This window comes from Peromyscus leucopus, chromosome 18 (genome assembly GCF_004664715.2).
Source record: "Peromyscus leucopus breed LL Stock chromosome 18, UCI_PerLeu_2.1, whole genome shotgun sequence".
NCBI lineage: Eukaryota > Metazoa > Chordata > Mammalia > Rodentia > Cricetidae > Peromyscus > Peromyscus leucopus.
In genome coordinates, this window is record NC_051078.1 from 24,885,990 (window position 1) to 24,908,132 (window position 22,143).

General features: G+C 37.8%; 1 protein-coding gene across 2 annotated transcripts in view; it reads left to right on the forward strand.

Annotated features, from left to right (window-relative positions):
• Positions 1-21,819, forward strand: part of Tmtc2 (transmembrane O-mannosyltransferase targeting cadherins 2) — a 419,027-nt gene extending 397,208 nt beyond the window's left edge. Inside the window, exon 12 of one of the 2 annotated variants that reach the window (XM_028883517.2) lies at positions 19,266-21,819. In XM_028883517.2, coding sequence (XP_028739350.1) covers positions 19,266-19,445 — 180 coding nt within the window. In that variant the 3' untranslated portion in view covers positions 19,446-21,819. The remainder of the gene's footprint in view (positions 1-19,265) is intronic. The other variant, XM_037196785.1, reaches the window with a different exon arrangement.
• The last annotated feature ends 324 nt before the right edge of the window (positions 21,820-22,143 follow it).

Sequence of the window (22,143 nt, forward strand, 5' to 3'; positions counted from 1 at the left end):
ATAAATTAGAATACTTATTGTAAAGAGAAAGGACCAAGAAATAGTTTCAAAGAGCTGAGCATAGGACTTGACTTATTTCTCACTAGTTATCTTATCCTGAACAGCTTACTGAATCCCTCTTAGGACCTATATCTCTCTGCATCCATCATGAGACTCAGTTGCAAAAGCAAACATAATTTGAAAATATAAAAGTAACAAACAAATATAAGATAGTTGTTGTTTAATTAATGGAAGATACTTCTGAGCCCATTAAAAACTGATGGTAAGACAGGATCTAGTGGCTTTGAATGTAGTGAATATTGAATAAAAAATTCCCTGAGAATTAAAATGATTTGCCATGCTTAAGGCCAACTGCATCTGAATGATGTTTTTGCTAGGGAAATTGCATAGAGTAGGGAAGTAACAAATTAATACTCTAAAGGTATTTCAAGAATATTGTCAGTGACAGGTATGTGTACATGGCTTGCTTTCATGCTGACTATAGTTCTCTGTGCTTGTGTAAATGTTTGCAGTTTCAGATCCTTGTGGTACAAAGATGGCTGTGATATGATGTGCCTATATTTGCTTTTGACTAGATAGCAAGGAAAGTTATTATACAAGTCCCTTATCCATCCTGCAAACGTCAATATTGGCAGCAGGGAAGGTAGGCTATTTTTGCTCTTCCCATAAGTGAAGTGAGACACAAATATATTTAGTCTGCTAAATATCAGTGTTTGGGCTTAGTAGGCCTTGCTCTATAATTTGCTGCTAAATGATAAAGGGAGAAGCTAGATGAAGGAAGGCAAATCCCTTCTCATTTTGTGAGGATAGAATTAGACTTTCTCTTGGCAAGAGGTGGAATAGCTCTCCTAAAATTATAGCATCGACTTGAAATTGCCCTGTATTATCACAAAGTAGTTTTGTCAAAATGCTAAACAGTCATGCATAGGATAACTTTTCTCTGTTGGGAAAAAATAACTTTCACTTGATACTTCTGATAAATGAACTGTGGGTTTATCATGCTTCTTGGTTGTAAGCTAAATAAAACAGAACTCTTCCAAAAGTGGACATCGTTCCAGGAGGATGTCACAGCATGTTATTAGCTGTCTCTGTGTTTTCATTACTGTTGCATATCTGCATTTGCTATTTCAAGTCTTCCTGTGAGTTAAAAAATGGTTTAAGACCAATTTCCTTTGAGTCTCCCCTTTGTATAGCCACAGCTCCTCCATTGTTATTGACTAACCTTCCACTATTATGCCCACCACCCTAAAGTTCGACTAGAGCCAACTCATTTAATTATAAAAACATGACCTTTTCAATGACTTTTGTCAGGAGAGCATAGATTCTTCTTCTAAGTCCTGGGTAGATGATAGAATAATATCCTCCACTGAAAATCTTTTCCACTTTCAAGATGGATATACTCAGCATACTCCCAAGAGTCAGTAGAGCAAAATATTCCTATTCCTAAGGACTACAGAAACTAGAATTACCAGAAACATATAGCTGTGTGTAACTATGTTGAAAATAATTGATCTTGAAAGGTGTAAGTGTTACGGCTTTGAAGGAAAATGTATCCTAGCCGTTGGGAGCCAAGGAATACCACAAAGTCACACTGCACAACAAACCTCACACAAGAGATTCATAGGGAAAGACACAGAAGGGTGGCTGCTTCTGTTTATGAGAGAATCAGCAAAGGACTGAGCCGGAGGCAGGCTTATATAGGGTTTCCTGGGGCTGGAGTGGGGGTGGCGCTTTTCTGGGTTGCCTGGAATTCATGGGATTTTGTGGCCTGGTCTTGGGGCAAGCTCCAGGATTGGTGGGATTCTGTGGCCTGATCTTGTGCTTTTTTCTCTGTAGGACATAGCTTGGCCACTTGTATCTCCAGAGACTAGAAACGAAAGTGAATAGTCTGGAGGTAGGGCCCGAATCACAGTGATATCAAAACTCAGTGGTTAGACAGCAATCAGATACTCCTAAGAACAGCAACAAATTTGAGATGTGTGTGAGCAAATTATCTAGGTTTCTACACGCAAGAGGAAAACCAGCATATAAAGAGAAGGTAAGAAGTTTGAGGGAAAAGGAACTTGGAGATACATGGTGACATGGCACTTGCCTTACAATGCTCTGGCTTGATTCTGATTCCCAGTACTGAAACTATAAAAAGAAAGCAAACTAAAGCAATGCAGTAAGACGTAACATATAGTCACCTACCTAAAGTGTATAATTGGGCCGTAAACTGTTTAGAGTGATAAGATATACAGCATAATGTGTTACAAAGTGAATAAGTAGAAATCTACCTTCACTTAACCCTGTTGATACTGGAGAATACCAAAGAAGGAATGAAATTTATCCATAAAGTGTACCAATTTAACCAAAATCAATAATCAGTAGGAACAGCAGTGAAACTCAGCCATACTATGAAATGAGCACTTTAAGAAATGAAGAACAATTTTGTTCTTAATTCTGTAATACTCTTGTCAGCTAGAGTTATCTTTCAAAATACCAGTGAAATAAGGTCTTAGATAATCAAAAACTGAAAAGTCTTGCCACCAGTAACCTTTTAGTGAAGAGCTCTTTAAAATACATAGCTTGGGCAGAATAAAAATCATTCTAGAAGGATAATCTAAGATGGTGAGTAACCCAAACAGTGAGCATGATACAAACACAAATAAACATTGTGGTGAACATTGACCAGAGTGGTGTACTTATGGTATTGAGCAAAAGGCCCAGGGATATTACCAGAAATACAGTCTTCCATACACATCCCAACTACCACCACTTTTATCTTAATCAACAGTATGGCCCAAGGGAACATTTTCTCTGAGCATGGAGGACTGTCTTTGGAGCTTTTGTCGACAAGGAAGCCCTGTGGGAGTGTGATCCTAAAGAATAATTGTAAAACCAAATATTTATTGTATCAAATGTAATATATAACTCACATAACATATTAATATGTGTAATCAAATACACTTAATAAAAAAGACATTCCCTAAAAAAAAAGACATTCCCGTGAGCATATCATCTAACCCCAAAAGTAACCCTTTCCAATTACTTTCCATTTGTGTCTTAATTAGTCTCATCTCATTTCCTTTCCTGTAGTTAGTAACTGCTATCTGAATCATTGCACTAAACAGTGCAGCTTCCTTTTTTAATGCATGTAATACCACTGAATCCCAAGTTAAAGATATACTTGTTTCACTTGATTTATAATTTTTTTTATTTATTAAGTGCGATTGAGTGGTCACAAAATAAAAATGTCGTCAATATTGTTTTAAGCCAGCTGCTGTAGTACAAAGAAAATTAACAGTATAAACCATGAACCACAGGACTGCTAGAGCTATCCAATAATAACATTTAGAAATGGATTTATCTGCTGCACCTCTCAAATCACAACTGCTTTAGTTGCCTATATGCACCCTCCATAAAGTCATATCAGTCAACATTCTAGCATGGGGAAGAAAGGATTTCATCATCATGCCCCGCAACTCAGGTGCTGTGGGAAGTTAATGGGTTGCGTGGTGGCGGTGGGCGGGAAGAGGTGGAGTGAGTTTTCTTTTAGGGTATGGCTTCTGGTAGGTTGACCATGCTCCTTGGGCGTCCTCATACGTGTGAGTATATGGAAAGCACAAATTGTAATCAGTAGGTCATTAAAATAAAAAAAAAAAAGAGGACATGAAGTTAGGAGAGGTAGGGATGTAGAGATAGATCTGAGAGAGTAGGGTGAAGAGTTGTGGCTGAACATGATCAACTATGGAATTCTCAGGTAATGAATACACACACACACACACACACACACATATTCATCAGAATATAGAAGCATCTTAGAGCATACTACAGATATCACAATATCATTATAGGTGAAGTGTCTCAAGGCATAAGTATCAACTCTTTGGTGCTTAAAGTTAGGTCTCAACAAGTGGCCATTACCTTTAAGAAATTCACTTTAATAAAACAAGCAAAGCCTGTTTGTTAATGAAATTGCTGTATGTTGTCTTCCTTCACACTACCAGGACTGGTCTTCCTCATGTTCTTTGTCTTTCTTACAGAGTCACTCACCTCCCAAATCTCAGTGCTCTCAGATTGCCCCTCATACTCTGTTGCCTATGTGACTGCATCTCTCTTTTGCCTGTATTTTCATCACCACACAGCCCTGGAATGTTTTCCAGGCTGCCTTCTTCCTGGTGATCCCTCTTGCTTGGTTGTTGCCATTTCCATTCTTTTTTATTTAAATATGAATTTTTAAAAATAATGTATTTTTTATGTGCATTGGTGTTTTGCCTACAGTTATGTCCATGTAAGGGAACCAAAACCCCTAGAATGGAGTTACAGACAGTTGTGAGCTGCCAGGTATTGAGATGCTAGGAATTGAAGCTAGGTCCTTTGGAAGAGCAGCCAGTGCTCCTAATCTCTAGGCCATGTCTCCAGCCTCTGTTGTTCCCATTCTTAACTATCATCTTCACTTTGGTTACCACCTGACCCAGTGTGCATGCATGTGCATGTGAGCAAACACATACCACACACAAACACACACACACACACACACACACACACACACACACACACACACACGAGTACATGGAAATGGCTAGTATTTCATCTATGCTTCATCACAACATCCCTCCCATTTCTTTGTACTTAAATTGTTCCAAGCTTATTCACTTATAGTAATCCCTTATTTCTTCCCTCTCCTTGGCTGCCTCTCACCTGATCATACATTTGTTCAAGACAACACCCTCTCTGTGTAGTCCATACCTGCACCTTAATGTTAAGTATAAATAAATAAAGATATGTGTCTTTAAAATCAAAATGAGTACTAACAGGTGTCCTCTATTCTGGGGAATCATTCTAGAGTTTTCTAGTATTTTCTCATGGTTCCTTAGATAACTATTTCTACTTTATTCTCATGCCTAGAATTCCAGAGTCTCTCCTGAGTCCATCTGGGTCATACTAGAAGTTATTATTTTATTTTCTCTAGTACTAGAAATTCAGAAGTCACCAGAGAGCCTCCACAACTTGTTACCACATCTAACCACCGTTATCATCAGTACCCTTCATGCTAGTTTTCTCCTGCTATTAGAGAGAACGTACTCATACTTTTAATTCAAATGAAAGTGTTCATTAGAAGGTAATGGACAATACTCCCAAAGCTATTGCCTCCTCATCCTCATCGTCCTTCTTCCTTTCTCTCTCTCCTTCCCTCCCCCTTCCTCCTTCCCTCTCTTTCTCCCTCCCATTTTGACAATTTTCCCATCACCATTAAAGCATATTCTCCCTACAAACCTGCAAAAACACTAAGAATAGCTCTTAACCTCATTTCTTTAGCTAACAACCAAACCATTTCTCAGCTTCACTTCAAAGCAAATCTTCATTTCTTCATTTGATCCTATTCCATCACACATTCGCCCCAATCAAATATGTACTTGTTCTCACGTCTACAGTCTTTGTCCTGTGAGAAACATTTGACCTTGTCTTGTGAGAAACATTTGACCGATGGTTATTCCTTCCTCCTGGCAATACGTTTTTTCCCATATTTCCAGTGTGTTCCAGCTCAGGTTCCTCTCAGCCCCACGGGTGGTTGTTAACTGTCTGTGGATGTAGTATTCATATGTCCTTATAGACTCTTCTTTTCAACCTTTTTGGGGATCAAAGATGAGTCAGCCAAGATTTACAGACTAATTTATGACCTTGCCAACCATTCTTTCCTTAAACACATACCTTGATTCACTTTTTAATCTTAGATTGTGTGGCAGTTTGGAAGAAAATGGATCCCAGAGAAAATGGCACTATTAGGAGGTGTGGCCTTGTTGGAGGGGGTGTGGTCTTGTTGGAGGAAGTGTATAACTGTGAAGGTGGGCTTTGAGAGCTCATATATGCTCAAGCCATGTCCATTGGGACAGTCTACTTCCTGTTGCCTGCATATCAACATACAGTAGCCCCTCCTCCAGCACCATGTCTGCTTGCATGCTGCCATGCTCCCGGCCATGATGATAATCGACTAAACCTCTGAAAATGTAAGCCACCCCAATTAAATGTTTTTCTTTTGTAAGAGTTGCTGTTTTCATGGTTTCTCTTCATAGTCATAGAAACCCTAAGACAGTATGTATCACAGTATCTACAGTGCTCACAAATATTATTTGTGTATTAGAGAGAGAATATAAGTTACATTAGACCTGATATATTAGCTGTTTTGTGTACTGTTTGACTCCATCCTGTAGAAACTGCTCAGTAATTAGGTATTGATTAAATTAGTGAGTTAACAAATTGCATTTTAAAGGAAAACTGTAAATGGGCTATAACAGTTAAAAAAGACTCATCATTTCATTTTCAGAGATGGGATCTATGTACCTGGGTGGCCCGAAACTCACTATGTAGATGACACTGACCTGAAACTCACAGAGATCCACTTGCTTCTCCTTTTCTGAGATTAAAAACATGCAGTTCCATATCCAACAAGAAACTAATAATTTTAAAACTCATACTCAAAGAACTGCAGGACACACTTGATTTTAAATATTTACAGTCTGAAAAAGAATTTCAGTAACCTTTTTTATTAATTTTTTTATTTTTCATCAATATGAATTTTTTTCTTTCTAATATGTGTAGTAAAAGATGCCAAAATATCTTACATCTCTGTTGCGTGAGATATCCATGGTACCTATTCCACTATGAACCAGTTTTGGAGTTGAGGAGACCTATGACCACCTGCATCCCGAATCCTCTGCTGGAGACCACTTATGTACTACATCAGACTCATGTAGCATTAATTTTCGAAGAATGTCACCTTTATAATTACCATTCAGTTCTTCTCTCGGGTGCACCAAGGAGTTAGCAAAGTTCTTAAATTTATATTTTTGACTAAATTAAATAAAAGTATCAAATTACCAGCATTGGAGCATAACTTAATTTCTATGAGCCATTCCAAGACACTGAAATTGGATTTAATTATTATACACAATGGACATTAAACATTTATGACATAAATGGCCTACGATTTAATTAGATAGCTAGTGGAGTATTCATAAGGTACTTTGTCTTTGAATAACTAATATGTAGTAGCAAGAAATTATTATACCTCTGGTTTCTTACATAAAAGAACTGAAAAGATATACCTTCTTATAATTCTGGTGATGTGTTTTTTGTTTTTTGGTTTTTTTCTTTTTGGCTTGCTCAGGCATGAATCAAGTAGCAGTGAGAAGCAGCTGAGTGTTAGCACAGTCAAATATCAGATCTCAGGTTGTTATACTGTGCATACAAAATTGCTTCTTACAGAGGGTAGAAATGTATTACATGCAACGTATTTGACACATACTTTTATAATCATTAAGGTTCCCTAATTTGGTATAGAAAATGAATCTGATGGAAGTCAAATTCACCATAGGCAAATTCCTAATTGGGTCTGAAATGATTTACTTGTCTCTGCCTTCCTTTTCAAGTTTCATTTGGGTTGTTATTTGAGAGGATGGGTGAGGATGTAGCCAGTCAATCATCTAGCAGTGTTAGGACTTTGGGCATGTGCGATTGCTTCCGGGAGAGCTAGTTCCTTGCTTACTTGTTTCCTTTGTTTATATTAATAGACTACACCAAGAAAGGTAGGTCCCAAAGAAAGTCATGCGTTTTCAAAAATAAGGAAGTGATGAGGCACTGGTGAGTTGGCTATGTAGAAGCATTGCCCAATCTGTATTATGTATGAACACGGAAAAAGTATGTCATCAAGTCAGTTATTAAAATCTTACAGATGTAAAAGCAGTGCTGGCTGGTGTAGATGTAACCAACCGTCTTATTAAATGAGAAACAGAATCAATGTAAAAGAGAAAGCCAAGAGGTCAGAGCTCAGAGCTAAAACCTTACCCTTCCTCCTACGGTTGTCCTACCTCTTGTAAGAGTGCTACTTCCTGTGTGTTTGTCTTTATATAGTCTTTCTGTTCTGCCTTCTCATTGGTTATAAACCCAAACACGTGACTGCCTCATCACTGCCTGTAAGTATAGCCCCCCATGTCTTAAAGGCACGTGTCTCCAATGCTGGCTGTATCCCTGAACACACAGAGACTTACCTAGCTCTGCCAAGTACTGGGATTATAACCATACGCCACCACTGCCCTGCTTTCCTATGGCTTGCTAATAGCTCTGACCCCCGGGCAACTTTATTTATTAACATACAATTAAAATCACATTTCAGTACAAATAAAATACCACCATAGGCTGGACTTGCCTTATTTAGGAAATGATTGATAATATCTGGTTAGAGTCATTCCATATACTGACTTTGCAGAGTGTGCCCAGGAGGGAGAGATCCTAAGGTGGTACTCGAGTCTCTGCTGTGCATGGGAGAAGTTTTCCTACTCAGTGCCCCTTGGTGTGCTTGGGGTAGACCGACAAGCTACATTTTTTTTATTTTATGTTTATTGCAGGTGTGATACTTTGGCAAGTTTAATAGCTCGGAGTGAAGCGTGGCTTCACCTCAATTGGTGTGTCCTGGTGGAATCTTTTCTGAAATGATGTGTAAACGCCTTGCATCACTATTTTTCCAGCGTGTATGCACAAAGGCCTGGCCCTGTAAAAGTGAAACCATGCATGAGGCAGTGTTCACATTTTACTTTTAACCCCAGGAGGATTTATCATTTTTGGAGGAATTGCTTCATTCTGGTTTGTTGATGTTTAACCTGGTCATTGTTACTGAGAACATGAGACATACTTTCCAATTGTTGTGTGCATAAAGGCACTGTGGTTAGCTTGCTCAGGAGAGTGTGTTCTCTTGATGTGTGTTCTGTGAGTAGATACTTGCTGTCTTCTCATGACATGTTGAAATGTGGTGGTTCTGACTGAACCTCACCCCTAACTAATCCTGTGTGTTCACACCATAGTCCATGTCTGCTCTATAACAGAGGGGGGGGGGATTATGTTGCCTGTCTGTTATGAACTGAATATTTGTTTGTCTTCAGAACACATATGCTGAAACCCTTAATCCTGGTGCAACTGGAGCTGGAGCCTCTGAGAGAATCGATAGGGGTTGTTTAGGTTAGGCCTTGAGAATAAGGGCTCTTACGCTGAGGGTAGAGCCCTTCTAAAACAGAGGAGACACGAGGAATCTCCCCACGTCTCCTCTGTATAGACATACCAAGGAAGGCCAGGGAAAGGCACATCCAGGAGGCAGACACTCACTAGCAATCTGATGTCAGACTGGATATGGAGTCTGATTACAGTGAGAAATACACTGGGTCACTGAGTTAGTGGTACTCAATTAGAACAGTTTAGTGAAGCTTCAGTGTGTATGACCCTAACCATTTTAATCTGCTGTTTTGAAGTCACTGATATGCTCATTTCCATACTTCTAAGCAGTGATGATTTACAGTAAGAATTATTCAAATCTGTCATTTCTGCAATACAGAAACTATCATCTCTCTGCTAGCTCCTTAATATCAGTGTGTTGAAAGCATAAAAGTGAATCAGAGAAGTGATCTCTATAGGATCAAATAATTTCCTAGATTTGATTGCTTTGGCATCTGTTGAATCCTCACTTCAGCATACCTAGGATTATGTCAATTTGATGTGTCTAAACCACATGATAAACACACACTCCAACAAGCACACACGCCTGATTGTCTTACACATATAAAAAGATGATCAATTTACATAGAAAAAGTCCAGGAAAGTAAGACTCCTTTCCTGCCATTCACAGTAACTTAGTTCTTAATGTTTTAGATGCAAATACTAATTTCCACCATATTTCTGAAGCATGGTTTAATAACATCCTAGTGAGTTGTTCCAACTTATCCGAATGAACAGTCATTTTACCACGTATATTCAAATTTGTGCTTTATATTTATATATTCACATTTAGACAACCTGGACAGCTGGAATTCATTCTCTGTAATACGGCTATGATTAAGAATGTGTGCACATGCTCTTCCTTCCTCTTCATGCTAAAACTATTGAATACAGTGTAGAGTCAATTAGATTGCATAAATCAAAAGGCAAAGAAATTAGTTCAAAGAAGATTTCATGGAATTTCATGGTACCTATCTAGGTAAATTAGGGCAGATAGAGCTTGATTTTATGCTTGTTTGTTTGTTCATTCTTGACACATAGATGATGCTTGTCTGCTATGATTACTTTCTACATCTCTTATTTTCTTCTTATTTGTATCCCTATTCCCATCTGTATGACATTTTCAGTGATGAAGAGCAAAAGTTTGGTAGTTTTGCTTCATGTGATGAGCCTTGTTCTTGCTGCAAATAAACAGTGCACTGATTGCATTTTATGAATGCTGCAAGTGCCATGACCTGTGAAAAGCATCCCTGTGAGACTAAGGTCATTAGGAAACGCACCTCGGAAGTAACATCTTTTCCATTGAAAAGTAATTTAAGGGATGCGCTTTAGAGTCTGTTAGCGATACCCACTACCTTGAAGATGATTCCATTACAATGACTGTTTGCTCACCCGCCACGCCACAGCTGCTGACATTTTGACTGCCATCAAAATGAATAGCATTCCACATTGTGGCAATCACACTGGTCATAAAAGTTAAATGAACATTCCTGTTATGCCCTGTGGGATGGGGCAGATGTAGGTAGCAAGGATTGAGTACACAGGATAAAATGTGTCACTGACAGATTGAAACAACTCCCTCGGTGCAATATTGTATCTTCTTTGTAACCCATGTCTGTTTTGTTTTATTCAAAAGCTAGTTCATAAATACAAATACTACATTGAAACTGAAAATCAAAAGGAATCATTTCTATAATCTGTCAGAGTGTGCCTTGCTGTTGCTGGATTTCGGTGCTTTTTGCCCTTGTTCTTTCTGTGATTCGGTAATTTTTTTTCATTGATGCTTTATTTCAAAATTTGACTTCAGAAAAATGTTCTCTCTAAATGGAGAGTGCTCTGTTGCTTATGGGTTTCTTTTCACTATGCTGTTTATGAGGGATCTTCTTACATTGCATTCATGTTGCATTTTTAAGACCCATTTTCCCCTGGAGTGGGTTAGGTCACAGAAGGGTTAACACCATAGCTGTCACTATTGTCAGCTTAATCTCCAAATTAATTGAACTCCAGGCTCCTATATATTAGTATTACTGTCCAGCTTCAGCTCTGATCTCAGCAGTCTGCCAAAAATGCTTTTAAAAAATAAATTTAAGAAAAGGATTTTGATGCCACCCATTAATTGCAAAAAAATCATGCACACTTTCATTTTGAACATAGAAAGTCTTGCAGCAGCCAGCTAGTGCATCTTGTCTCATAGCTTTGTACCCAGAAATAAAGGCTTTCACTCCACTTCCCTCAAAGCTCTTACTAGGCCCTATGTCGACACATCTTACTTTACCTTCCAAGGGATGCATTTGTCATCATGAGCAGGATGGAAAGCTGAGGACAGAGAGTCCTTCTGGTGTGGTCCTTGTTAGCATGGGTGGCAATTTTATCTACCTCCTAAATTTGAGTGACAGCATGGGGATAATACAGGTTTACCTCCTACTGGCTTATAGTAAATACCAGAGTATGCTAAAAATGAACTAATTCCATGTGTGTATTAAAATAAAAGCTTTTTTTTGTCCATTACTTAGCTAGTGTCTAGCAGATAACTTGACATATAGGTGCTCAGTAAATGCATGTCAAATTACATTGACATTGATGTAGAATTGACCATTGCTCAGCCTGTTTCTTCTGCTTGACCATAGGGAATCTCAGCAAGCATTCATTGAGTGTTTCATTCTTATTCCCGTCTCTACCTCTAGCAGTATAAAGACAATTGGAATAAACTCAATGAGTTTTTCACCCTTCAGTGAAGAAAACAGACGTGTGTAACGAGCAGCTATAATTCATTGTGGTAATGTTGCAGTTAATGTATGCAGGCAGTACTATGGGAACATTGAAAGTAAGCAGTGAATAGAGACTGCTGTCCTCTCCAGCTTGGTTTTGTTTGTTTTAATGAGCAGTTTGTCTGAGAGAAAGGAAGAAGGCCATTGTCAGAGGAGTCCTCTGTGAGGGGAACGGATGCTGTAAAGAGCATATAACAGAAACAGAAGTCCATGTAGCCCAGAAAGAAAGCACATAGAGGATTCATTTTGAATGCTGGATTTTAAAAGACTGCTTAGAACCAGGGCTAAAGGTTCTGAATACTTTCTTACTGAAACTTCCGAAATATCCCCTTTTTAAAATTAGAAATATGAATATTTAAGTGAGAGACATACTGGAGTAGAGGAGAACTGAAGGACAGAGAAGCATGTAAGGATGGTGGAGTTTAAAAATGGGACAAGATGCCAGCAGAAATGTAAGCACTGCTAAGAGGGGGAAATAGGAAGGTTTCTGATCATCCTAAACATAATTATTTCTGGTTGTTATTTTCTTGATGGCTATGAAAGGGAAGCCATAGAGCAAGACAACTGGATGAAGATCATAAGTAAAGATTATTCTGTGTTCTGGCTGGATAGTCAAGTGCCATTGTTCTCCCACTACAGTGACCTGGGATTTTACATGATTACTGTGACATATTTGAGGGGCTGTCCCTCTGTCCAAAGTCCATCATACGACTCCCAACATCTCTACCATCACTCACTCCCCCAACACACACACACACACACACACACACACACACACACACACACACACACACACACGGTGATTCTGTTTCAAGGAGTCCCATTTTGTTTATGACAGATTTTTTTCTTTTTCATTTTCTCACCTTTGAAAAATTTTGTTTTTGAGATAGGATCTCAATCTGTAGCCCTGGCTAACTTAAAATGTATTTTCCTCAGCTTGCCAAATGCTGTATACACAGGCTTCAGCCACCACCCCAGCCATATTTTTCAGTTGAGAAACCCCGATAACAGGATATGATGCTATACAGCCGTAATGTCAGCTCTTGGAAGGCAGAAGCAAAAGAAAGGCAATTTCAAGGCCAGCCATGGCTATTTGAGGGGTTCCAGGACAGTCTGGAGCCTGAATAATATTGTCTCAAAAAAAATAGGAATAAATAAAAAATGAGAGAGAACCTTGGTTCCCACAAAATAGCACATCTTTCAAGTCTTCATCAAAAAAACTATTTGGAATATATGGTGGTTATCACAGATGCCCATAGTGGGTCAAGGTGCAAAACATGAGAGACTGTGGAATCCTTATCCATTGATGACACATCTATGTCCCACCTCCCTATTCCAAGGCACAGGGTTCATTGCAGAATAGGAGACTCACAGACTATGGAAGCCAGAGGTGGGTGTCTACAATGAAATACTGTTTTCCAGATATATTAGTGCAGCTGAACACATGGACTCACAGCAGTGGTGATAACACACACAAGACTTGTGCAAGTTCAAGCCAGACACAAGTCCCAACACAGAGAATGGAGGTCAGCACAAAGACCTGTGACAGACAGGGCCTTTGGTATATTGATAAGGTTCTATTTGTTAGGTGGGTCCATGATATTTGTTATGCCCTTTGAAATTTATATATATATATATATATATATATATATATATATATATATATATATATATACATGCATATGGCTTGACTCATCTTTGATTTTGCCACTCATCTGTTGAGTTGGCTTTTTATTTTTCTGTCAAAATAATTATGTAATCTAGAAATAAGGGAAAAAATGATTAAGGCTTAACATGATGGAAGAAAGGAAAAAGATGTAAATAGAATTGTTCCCCTTGTGTTTTGTTTTTTGTTTCTGTTTTTGTTTTTTGTAGTTGCTAGTAGTTGCTAGCATCAAATCCAAGGCCTTACATAGGCTAGACAAACTCTACTATTGGCTTATACCCTCCAACTTCCCAGGAAAATGATTTAAGAGAGATTTTAAGGTCCATTTACCAAATTTTAACAATTGAATGTGATATGCTTGTGTATATAGTAGGCTTAGGAGGCAGTGATTCAAGGGTGGTGTACCCAGGAGTCTGATTTTATGTTAGACCATTTGCACACCAGTTGGGCAAAACAGGAAGAACAATATCTCCTGGACTGAGGAATCTAATGTATCTGATATTATTTCAGTCCACATCATGCTTTTCAGCAAGACCTATATTAAAAATCATCAATAATTATTTATTAACTGTCTGCTAGATATACATAAAAAACTCATGCAGGAATTCTCTTTCCATGTGTTTCTTAATATTTATGCCAATAATTTTTAAGCATCGTGGTAGTCATTTCTCTTGTTAATTCGGTCAAGTAAGCAATTTCAACTGAACACATTTGAACGTCACCGTTGAGTTATTTAGTAACTACTTTAAAAAGGAACAAGAATCCATTAATCACTTTTAGTATGTAAATCTGTTTATTTGTAAATATGAAGGTGGGTGTCTTGGAAACATACCTCCAGTGCATAGTATATGTGTTAGGAGGAGGAGTAGGTCACGCTGATGTCAGGCTTTCTCTTTCAAATGGTATCTAGTTCACACACAGCAAATATACAGTACTATAAATAGTTTCAGCAACATGAGCAGATCCTTTGGAAATGAATCAATAAAACAGATTGGAAAGAAAAGCATTTAATAGGTAGAAATGTCGAGTAGTGCACTCTGTTTCCACCCTCCCACAGTTTGTCTGTGAGAAATGAGTCTCCTCAGGGACTAATGGGTTATGTACTGACTAGCCTTTTCCTTCCTCTGGACCCTCCAATCCTGTGCATCTTCATCCTGTTCCCAAAAGAATCCAGAATTCCCAACTCTGTACCTTCTTATATCACCAGTACTTGTCCTTCAGAGTTCTTTCCAACATTATGAGATGTGCTAGTGATAGAAAAAATTTCTTTATGCTCCCAGATTACCCTTTGAGTTTTTGAGGGTGTCAAGGAACTCAGGCTGTAATCAGACCTCCATAATCTTTGTGTCTTTGCTCTAGTCTACCCTAGTCGATGTCCATCATTTTAATTTCCCCCTCTAACATTAGAGAATCAAGCCAAAGACCACAGTAAAATAACAAGGCACAACTCTCTAGAGACTTGAGAAAAGACGTCATATGCTGCCTCCACATGGCTGCCAGTCATCCCATTTGATGTAAAGCATCTGTCCGCTTCAAGGAAACAAGCGAGGTCTGGTTCTCTGTTCTAGCCTGTGAAGGAGGAGTTGGCCTCATTTGTTGTATTAAGCCAGGAGCCCTGTGTTAGAGGGTTGTAAGCTGCTGCCTGCCATGGTTAACACGCTGAAAATTTCATCGGCTGTGTTCAATAAAGACCATGTGTATGAGGGTAGACATTGGCACTTGTGGTTGTGTGTCATCCCCAGCCCATGAGTTGCAGCTGGCAGAGAGCAAAGCCACCAGTATATAATAAGATGGACTGCCACCCGAAATTCTTTCATTCACTTCCATAACCAGGGAGGCTTGCAGGCCTCACATCACCCATCACATGCTGCTCCTACACCATCTCTTTCTGTCTCCTAGCATTTAATCATTTACAGCTCTGTTAATAAAATTTCACTTGAACGTTTACTGTCTTAAGTAATTATACGACTAAAAGAAGAATTCTACTTTACAAGGGGATAGATACATGATCTGACATACTTTGCTCTAAAAGATATACCTCTTCTAAGCAATTTCTTTGTTAAGTGCTGTAAAATGATAGCATCTTTGATTCAGAAGTGACCTTCATGACAGTGCTCCTAGCATGTTAATGGGAATAAAAGAACCCGGGGATATAGTTAAAATTTACATTCTGAATCCATAGGTAGGGCCAGCAATTCTGATTTTCTATCCAGCCCTGAAGTGCTAACAAGACTACTTTCTGAACTCAATTGTATGTCTGGAAGACCAGAAGTTCCTCAGGGCAGTGGGTATGCATTAAGCCACAATAGCCACCACTCTGGAGGGAGACACATGGCAGGCTTGGAACATAAGCCACTTGTCTTTGGATGTAAAGCAATGATATTTATATGTTATCTATGTTATATGTTATTTTTATGCTTTTAGCAAAGACTTAAAATTATTTATGTCCAAATCACTGTTGACACTTTCAAAGCAGTTACATTGGGTGCCAATGTCCATTACTTCTGTCAAATTTACCATTTACTCAGATAAGTTATGGGATGTCTTATGCAGTATATTATACAAGTTTTTGTATGTCTAAAGTAATTTCCCAATTAAAATAGATATTTATAATACAAAATGTTATGATTATAATTAAATATGTAACCTCTTAAACTATGGATGTTCTTAAAATATGCACATAACTAGTTTATAGATATTTTTGCTCTTTAGGGAAAGCAATTAACAAATATAAATGACTTTCCTTGATGTGCCATCCCACATTAATTTGATAATATAGATTTATGATTATTTTTATTTAATAAGTAACATGCTATGATGTGAGATACCAAATTAAATTTGTTACAAAAGCACCATTGAAATTAGCATTTAGAAATCATTCATCAAGCAGATTTAGCTTCATTATTGTGTTTTCTTAGAAGAATACTAAATATTAATATTTATTCATCAACTAATGGTAGGAAGATAACTCCAAAGGACAGAGGAACCCCTGGGCTGTAGTTTAGAAACAATGATACAGGATATGTGTGTAACTCGGATGGTGTACAGCCCCAGTGGTTTTCATTTCCATCTCTTAGAGGAAAAACCTCAAAAAGACTAGGAAGTTAATGTAGGCACAAGCAGTCAGAAATCCCTGGCGCATGTTCAGGGACAATCAGAAGGAGATTTTTGGTTTGCAGTTTTGAAGGGATAAGATAAAGTGGGGAAAGAAGGAAAAAGAAGCATTATGATTTCATTCTTATATTATCTCTTTAGTAACCGGATGGAGCAAATACTTCTGTCATCACACTTGGACAAGAATTGAGGTCCCAAGACCACACCCAGCTTGCCCAGATGTGCATTTCTTTGTGGTAGAGCTGGCATGTGAACTAGGCTATCTGAGTGCATAATCCTCGAGTGTTTTGAATATTCTCCCTGTATTGCAATTTGAGGCATACACATTACAGGTAGAGACACATTGGTAACACTGTAATTGAGGAGATAAAGACTGTCCCACAGAGCCATCTGGTTTCTTTCAGCCCAGTTTCTGGGCTTCTTCTACTTCTGGTTAACAAGGAGTGGTCTCCAACAGTGATTCTCTCACCCTATTTTAGCATCTCTTGTACTTGGGCCTGGGGATACATACATACTAAAGTTTAGTAGCTGTTTATGGATAGTCATGTCAAGCACTGTGAGGAGACATAATTCAGAAATGTGTTCAGACATTGAGAAGCTTGAGATGATAACAGTGGTGTGAGAGCAGAGTTCCTTTAGAAGATGAAGTAAGTGGTGTTATTTTGGGTCCCAGTGTAGAGCTTTTACACTGTCATGTAATTTAGAGCTGGGTGTATTTGAATTGGTTTTAAAATTAGAAACTGACCATCTTTTTTTTTTTTTATAAGTATGAAGTCATTCTAGCCAAAAAGTTGGTGAAAATCAGGCATAGCTTATATTTGTGGTATTATTTTTGGAAAGAAATAATGTAGAAAAGCTTGAAAATAATGGCTAGCAGTTTAGAACTCAGGAGAACTTGATGTGTATACAGAGACATTTTCTAGCCAGTAAAGTCAAAATTATGAAAATTACCAAGAAGCATATGATAGACTAAGGAAAGTAACCATGACATTTGCAGAGTATCTACCTTGTGATTGTATTCTGACATATGGATCTGTTTACTATTTTCATGTAAACATTCATTTCTATAAACATTAAAAAAAAAACTGGGGCACAGGGATGTTAGGCCACTTCACAAAGGTCATAATGGTTAAGCCAGAACTCAAACCCAGATCTCCTCAAAGTGAAATCTGGTCGTGTTTTTTCCTTTCGTTTGCCGTGAGCTATTACCCTCTCCCCAGCATTGATTTGGTTCAGAAATAATTGTTTTTCCAGTAAACAGTAGGGTCAAATGAATTCAGCTAAAAAATGCATGCATTGTAAAAATACTAAATCATAAAATGATTGGAAATTATCTTTGGCTTTTGCACAGAGTGAAGGACAATTAATGGTTGATACTATCTTCAAAATGAAAGCACAGTCTTAGCATATAAACATTGTTTGTCTGATATTTGAAATATATATTTATGTAGCTGCCAAAAAGTTTGCTTTCTGTTAGCAAGAACTTCCTCGGGACAGGACATGAACAGGGCAGCAGCCTTTATATTTGTAGATAGCAAGCAAAATATTTTTCCCATCACGATATACTTTCATTAACAGATATCTCAGAATTTGGAGACAAAAAAATCCTTGCAATAAGCTATGGCTACCACAATCTTTTTTTCACTTTCTTACCAATCTTTTTACATGATAGTTTTATATTTCACTTGCCATGGTTTAAGCATTACTTAAGTTTTTTGTTTATTTGTTTGTTTTTCTTCTTCCTTAAGTATTTTTCAACAAGTTATATAAATGGCTTTTTTTAAGTTACATTTTCATATACCATATTTTAAATTGGTTCCTTTTTTGGTATTCTTTACTTTGATATATTTATATAAATATTCACCATTAGAAAAATCTAACAATTTAAAATTTTTAAATGTAAGGGCCTTGTCTTTGGAAATATTTTAGTTTAGGTTTGGGAAAGATGTTAAATTCAAATTTTTTTTCAGGGCTTCCTCTATAAAAATAGCAATAGATCTCATAACTTAACGTTTATATACAGAAAGCCTAGAACAGAGCCAAGAAGAGGCAAGACAGCATGGACATTAATTTTCATTTTTCCCTCAATTTCCATGTCTTATCTTTGAAGTATATTTTTAATTGGTTTGCTTTGCTTCTGTTATGTGGTACTGGGACTTGAACCCAGAGTTTTAAGCAAGACAGGTAAGCACTCTGTCACTAAGCTGTATTTGAAAGTTTTTTTAGAAGATCAATTCTATCTGAAATTGTATTTATTTAAATTTGTTTCTTTTTAAACAGGGCCTATGTAGTCAATGCTGCCTTATAACCCTCACAATATAGCCAAGGATGTCCTAACCTGATAGGGTTAGAAGGATGTACCACCATGAACTGATACAGTTGAAAGTCTTTTTGTTATTGTTCCAAAATTCAGTCTGACTAGGTTATTCAGTCTCTTTAATGTTACCTATGGTTTGCCATTAAAGAGGAAGGAAAAAAGATACATTTCCTAACTGCCTGTGACATCCTTAAAGTACATAGCAGCTTGAAGATGTGTATTCTTCCTGTCTCTATTTGTATACGTTGGTAAATTGCTTACATCAAATGCCTCTAGACATGGGAATCATGTGCAGGAGAGGATGAGGACTTTTGTCTTCCCTGAAGGAGATCTTGATATGGCCTCTATATCACTCACCTCCTCTCTCTTGTTACAGTATCCCGCTGCTCTCATGAACCTAGGAGCCATACTCCATCTCAATGGCCGGCTCCAGAAGGCTGAGGCCAACTACTTGAGGGCTCTGCAGCTCAAGCCAGATGATGTCATCACTCAGTCCAATCTCCGCAAGCTGTGGAACATCATGGAGAAGCAAGGCTTGAAGACCTCCAAGACCTGACCCTTGAGGACTCATCTCCTCCTATGCTTGTCAAAACTGGCTTCCTGAACAGACAGAACTTCCCAGCAGTGCTGTGATAAAGGTTCACCATGGACTTCAAGTCCAGGACAGAGGTCGTCATGGTTACTGCCACTGCTGGGAGAATCCACTTTGCTATGGGCACAGCCCTTCACACCAAAAAAGGGGAACACTGAAAACCTCCCGGAGGGTGTAATTGTTACCCGTAGACTGTAAACCAGAGCACTTAACAGGATTTTTGGCGTTCTTAGAAGGGAGGCGGGGGGGAAATCTCAGTTGCAGATGTTATTCACTTTTGAAAGAGAATTTTGAAATTATATTGTTCCTTAAACACTGTGAGAGGAAGTCAGAGAGCTCATCCAGCCACAGTGAACTCATAAGGTTAAGTGTGAAGAGGGGGTGATTAAAGCGTAGTGTGACTCCCAGTGACCTTACGCTGTTGCTGTCTTTCCTCCCTGGGACAGCCTGCTTATTGAAGCTTATAAAACTTTAGTTTTAACGTTGTGTCAGAATCTGTTGGAATCTGCGGTTGTTTCTTGACTCATACACATGAACATTTTATGGTTTGAATGTCCTAGGCTTCCCGGTGTTGAACATCCTGTGCTTGTCATGTCTCGAAAAGAGCATGGAGAGAAGAGCTAACCACTTGTACAGGTGGTATGAGAGGGCCTAGGGAGGCCTTGGGTGTGTGTCACAAGGCATTTTCATTTTAACATTGTCAGCATTTTCTCCAATACTTTTCAGTAGATCTCATTGTATTAATTCTTTTGAAATTACCTTTGACAATGTCTATTCCTGGTTAACACACATGCTCACTAAGGGACGTTGTGAATGCTCCATTCCCAGTACCTAATAGTGACTATATAAGGCAAAGTCCTTGGTGCTTCCTAGACAACGGTTGTTATAATAAGTCAATGAAGGATGAGTGCATAAGGATTGTTGTCGATGGTTTTGTGTTTTGGAAAGAGCTGGTGTGAAATACCCATGAATTCATAACAGATGCCTAAACAGCAATGGAGATGAATCCTTGAAGATTACTTTATTTTACTCTTCCTGAAAGATGTCAAAAATAAATTATTTTAAGATATCATAGAGGTAAGAATCAGCCTGCATATATCTATGTCTTCTGCCAAAAGCTTTTCTCGGTTGAAAGATATTTTCCAGTAGAAAACTGAATATTTTATTTCCTTACCTACTACTAGGTATTTCAGTGATAAGTTAAAAACTATAAAAAGAAACAAAAAAAAGAATCTATTAACATTTTTGACTTGTACCTAAAATTTGCTACTAAAATTAAATTCCTGGAACACCACCAGTCCATTAGCAACTTCTTTGTAGAGAAATTAACTATTATATTCCCTACATATTTATTTATTTATTATCCAACCACAGCAAAATAACAAACAACAACAAAAAAAAGATTTGTTAAACCAGTTATTTGCAACTGAAAATTAGCTTTTCTCCTTCCCTACTTTATGTATATATACATTATGATTAGTGATTCTATTGAAGGGAAGCTGGACATGCAGAAAGTACTGAATATGGTAGTATCTGAATATGGTAGATAAAGAATTTGAAGTAGTGGTCCTATGGCCATTAGTCTCTTTGTGAGAAGGACAAATGTAGTGAGAGTTTTTGATAAGATTAATGAGAAGGCCCTCCTACAATGTGTATATTATTTTGTAAACATTTTACTCAAGGACCAGAAGTTAAATTATAACTAAATCACTGTGTTGTCAGAATAATATTTAACATTAACAACAACAAACCCATGGTCAACCAAAATGGTGGTTTGAAGTATACATTTCATTTTCTAATGCGCTGGCAATTAGGACAAAAGGAAAAAAAGAATTTAATATAAGGCTATAAAGATAAATTCAGTGTCTAACACTTTTTTATTTATTTCAATAGTTGTTGTGGCATTCTAGTCTTGACATTTTATGTCTTTATTGTTACTGTTTCTGTTTTCCAACACTTAGTTCCTTTAGGTTCACTGAGTTCACAGTAGCCACACTTCATATGACTCAGCTTCCAAGTGGTGTTAATAATTGGGGCCTGCATCATAAAATGCATGGATCTTTAATACCTACACATCCCTGACACTTTTCACTACAGGGCTGGACTTAGTAACTGACCAACTCGGGGAGGGGAGGGCTGGGTTGTTAGAACATGATCAAAATGTCTCTGCTCAGGGATTTATGGTGGATCATTGCAGACAGTGCGAAAAATGTAGAGCACAAGACAAGTTTACTAAATTAAAATTTTATTTTTTGAAAAACTGTTATTTGTATAAATTATCAAGATTTGTAGGCTTTCCTTTTGTAGAAATAATTGTTTTATGTGCCAGAGAATTTCAATTTTGTTTTGAACAATAAAGCATTGATAACAAAAATGTTGTGTATTGCTTCTTCAGAACTCTTCTATAGCAACAGCACTTAAACTCTGGCAATCATTGTATTCTGTTTTGTGTGAGACAACGTCTCACAGAGTTCCCAGGGCTGACCTTAAACTTGCAGCAATTCTTTTCCCTCAACCTCTCAAGTGGCTTGTACCACCATGCTTATCTTTTAAAGATTTATTTATATAATATTTTGTGTGTATATGCGGGGCATTATGTACATGGGAGTTCAATTGCCCTCAGTCTACAGGTGTCAGATCACCTAGAGTTGTACTTAAAGGC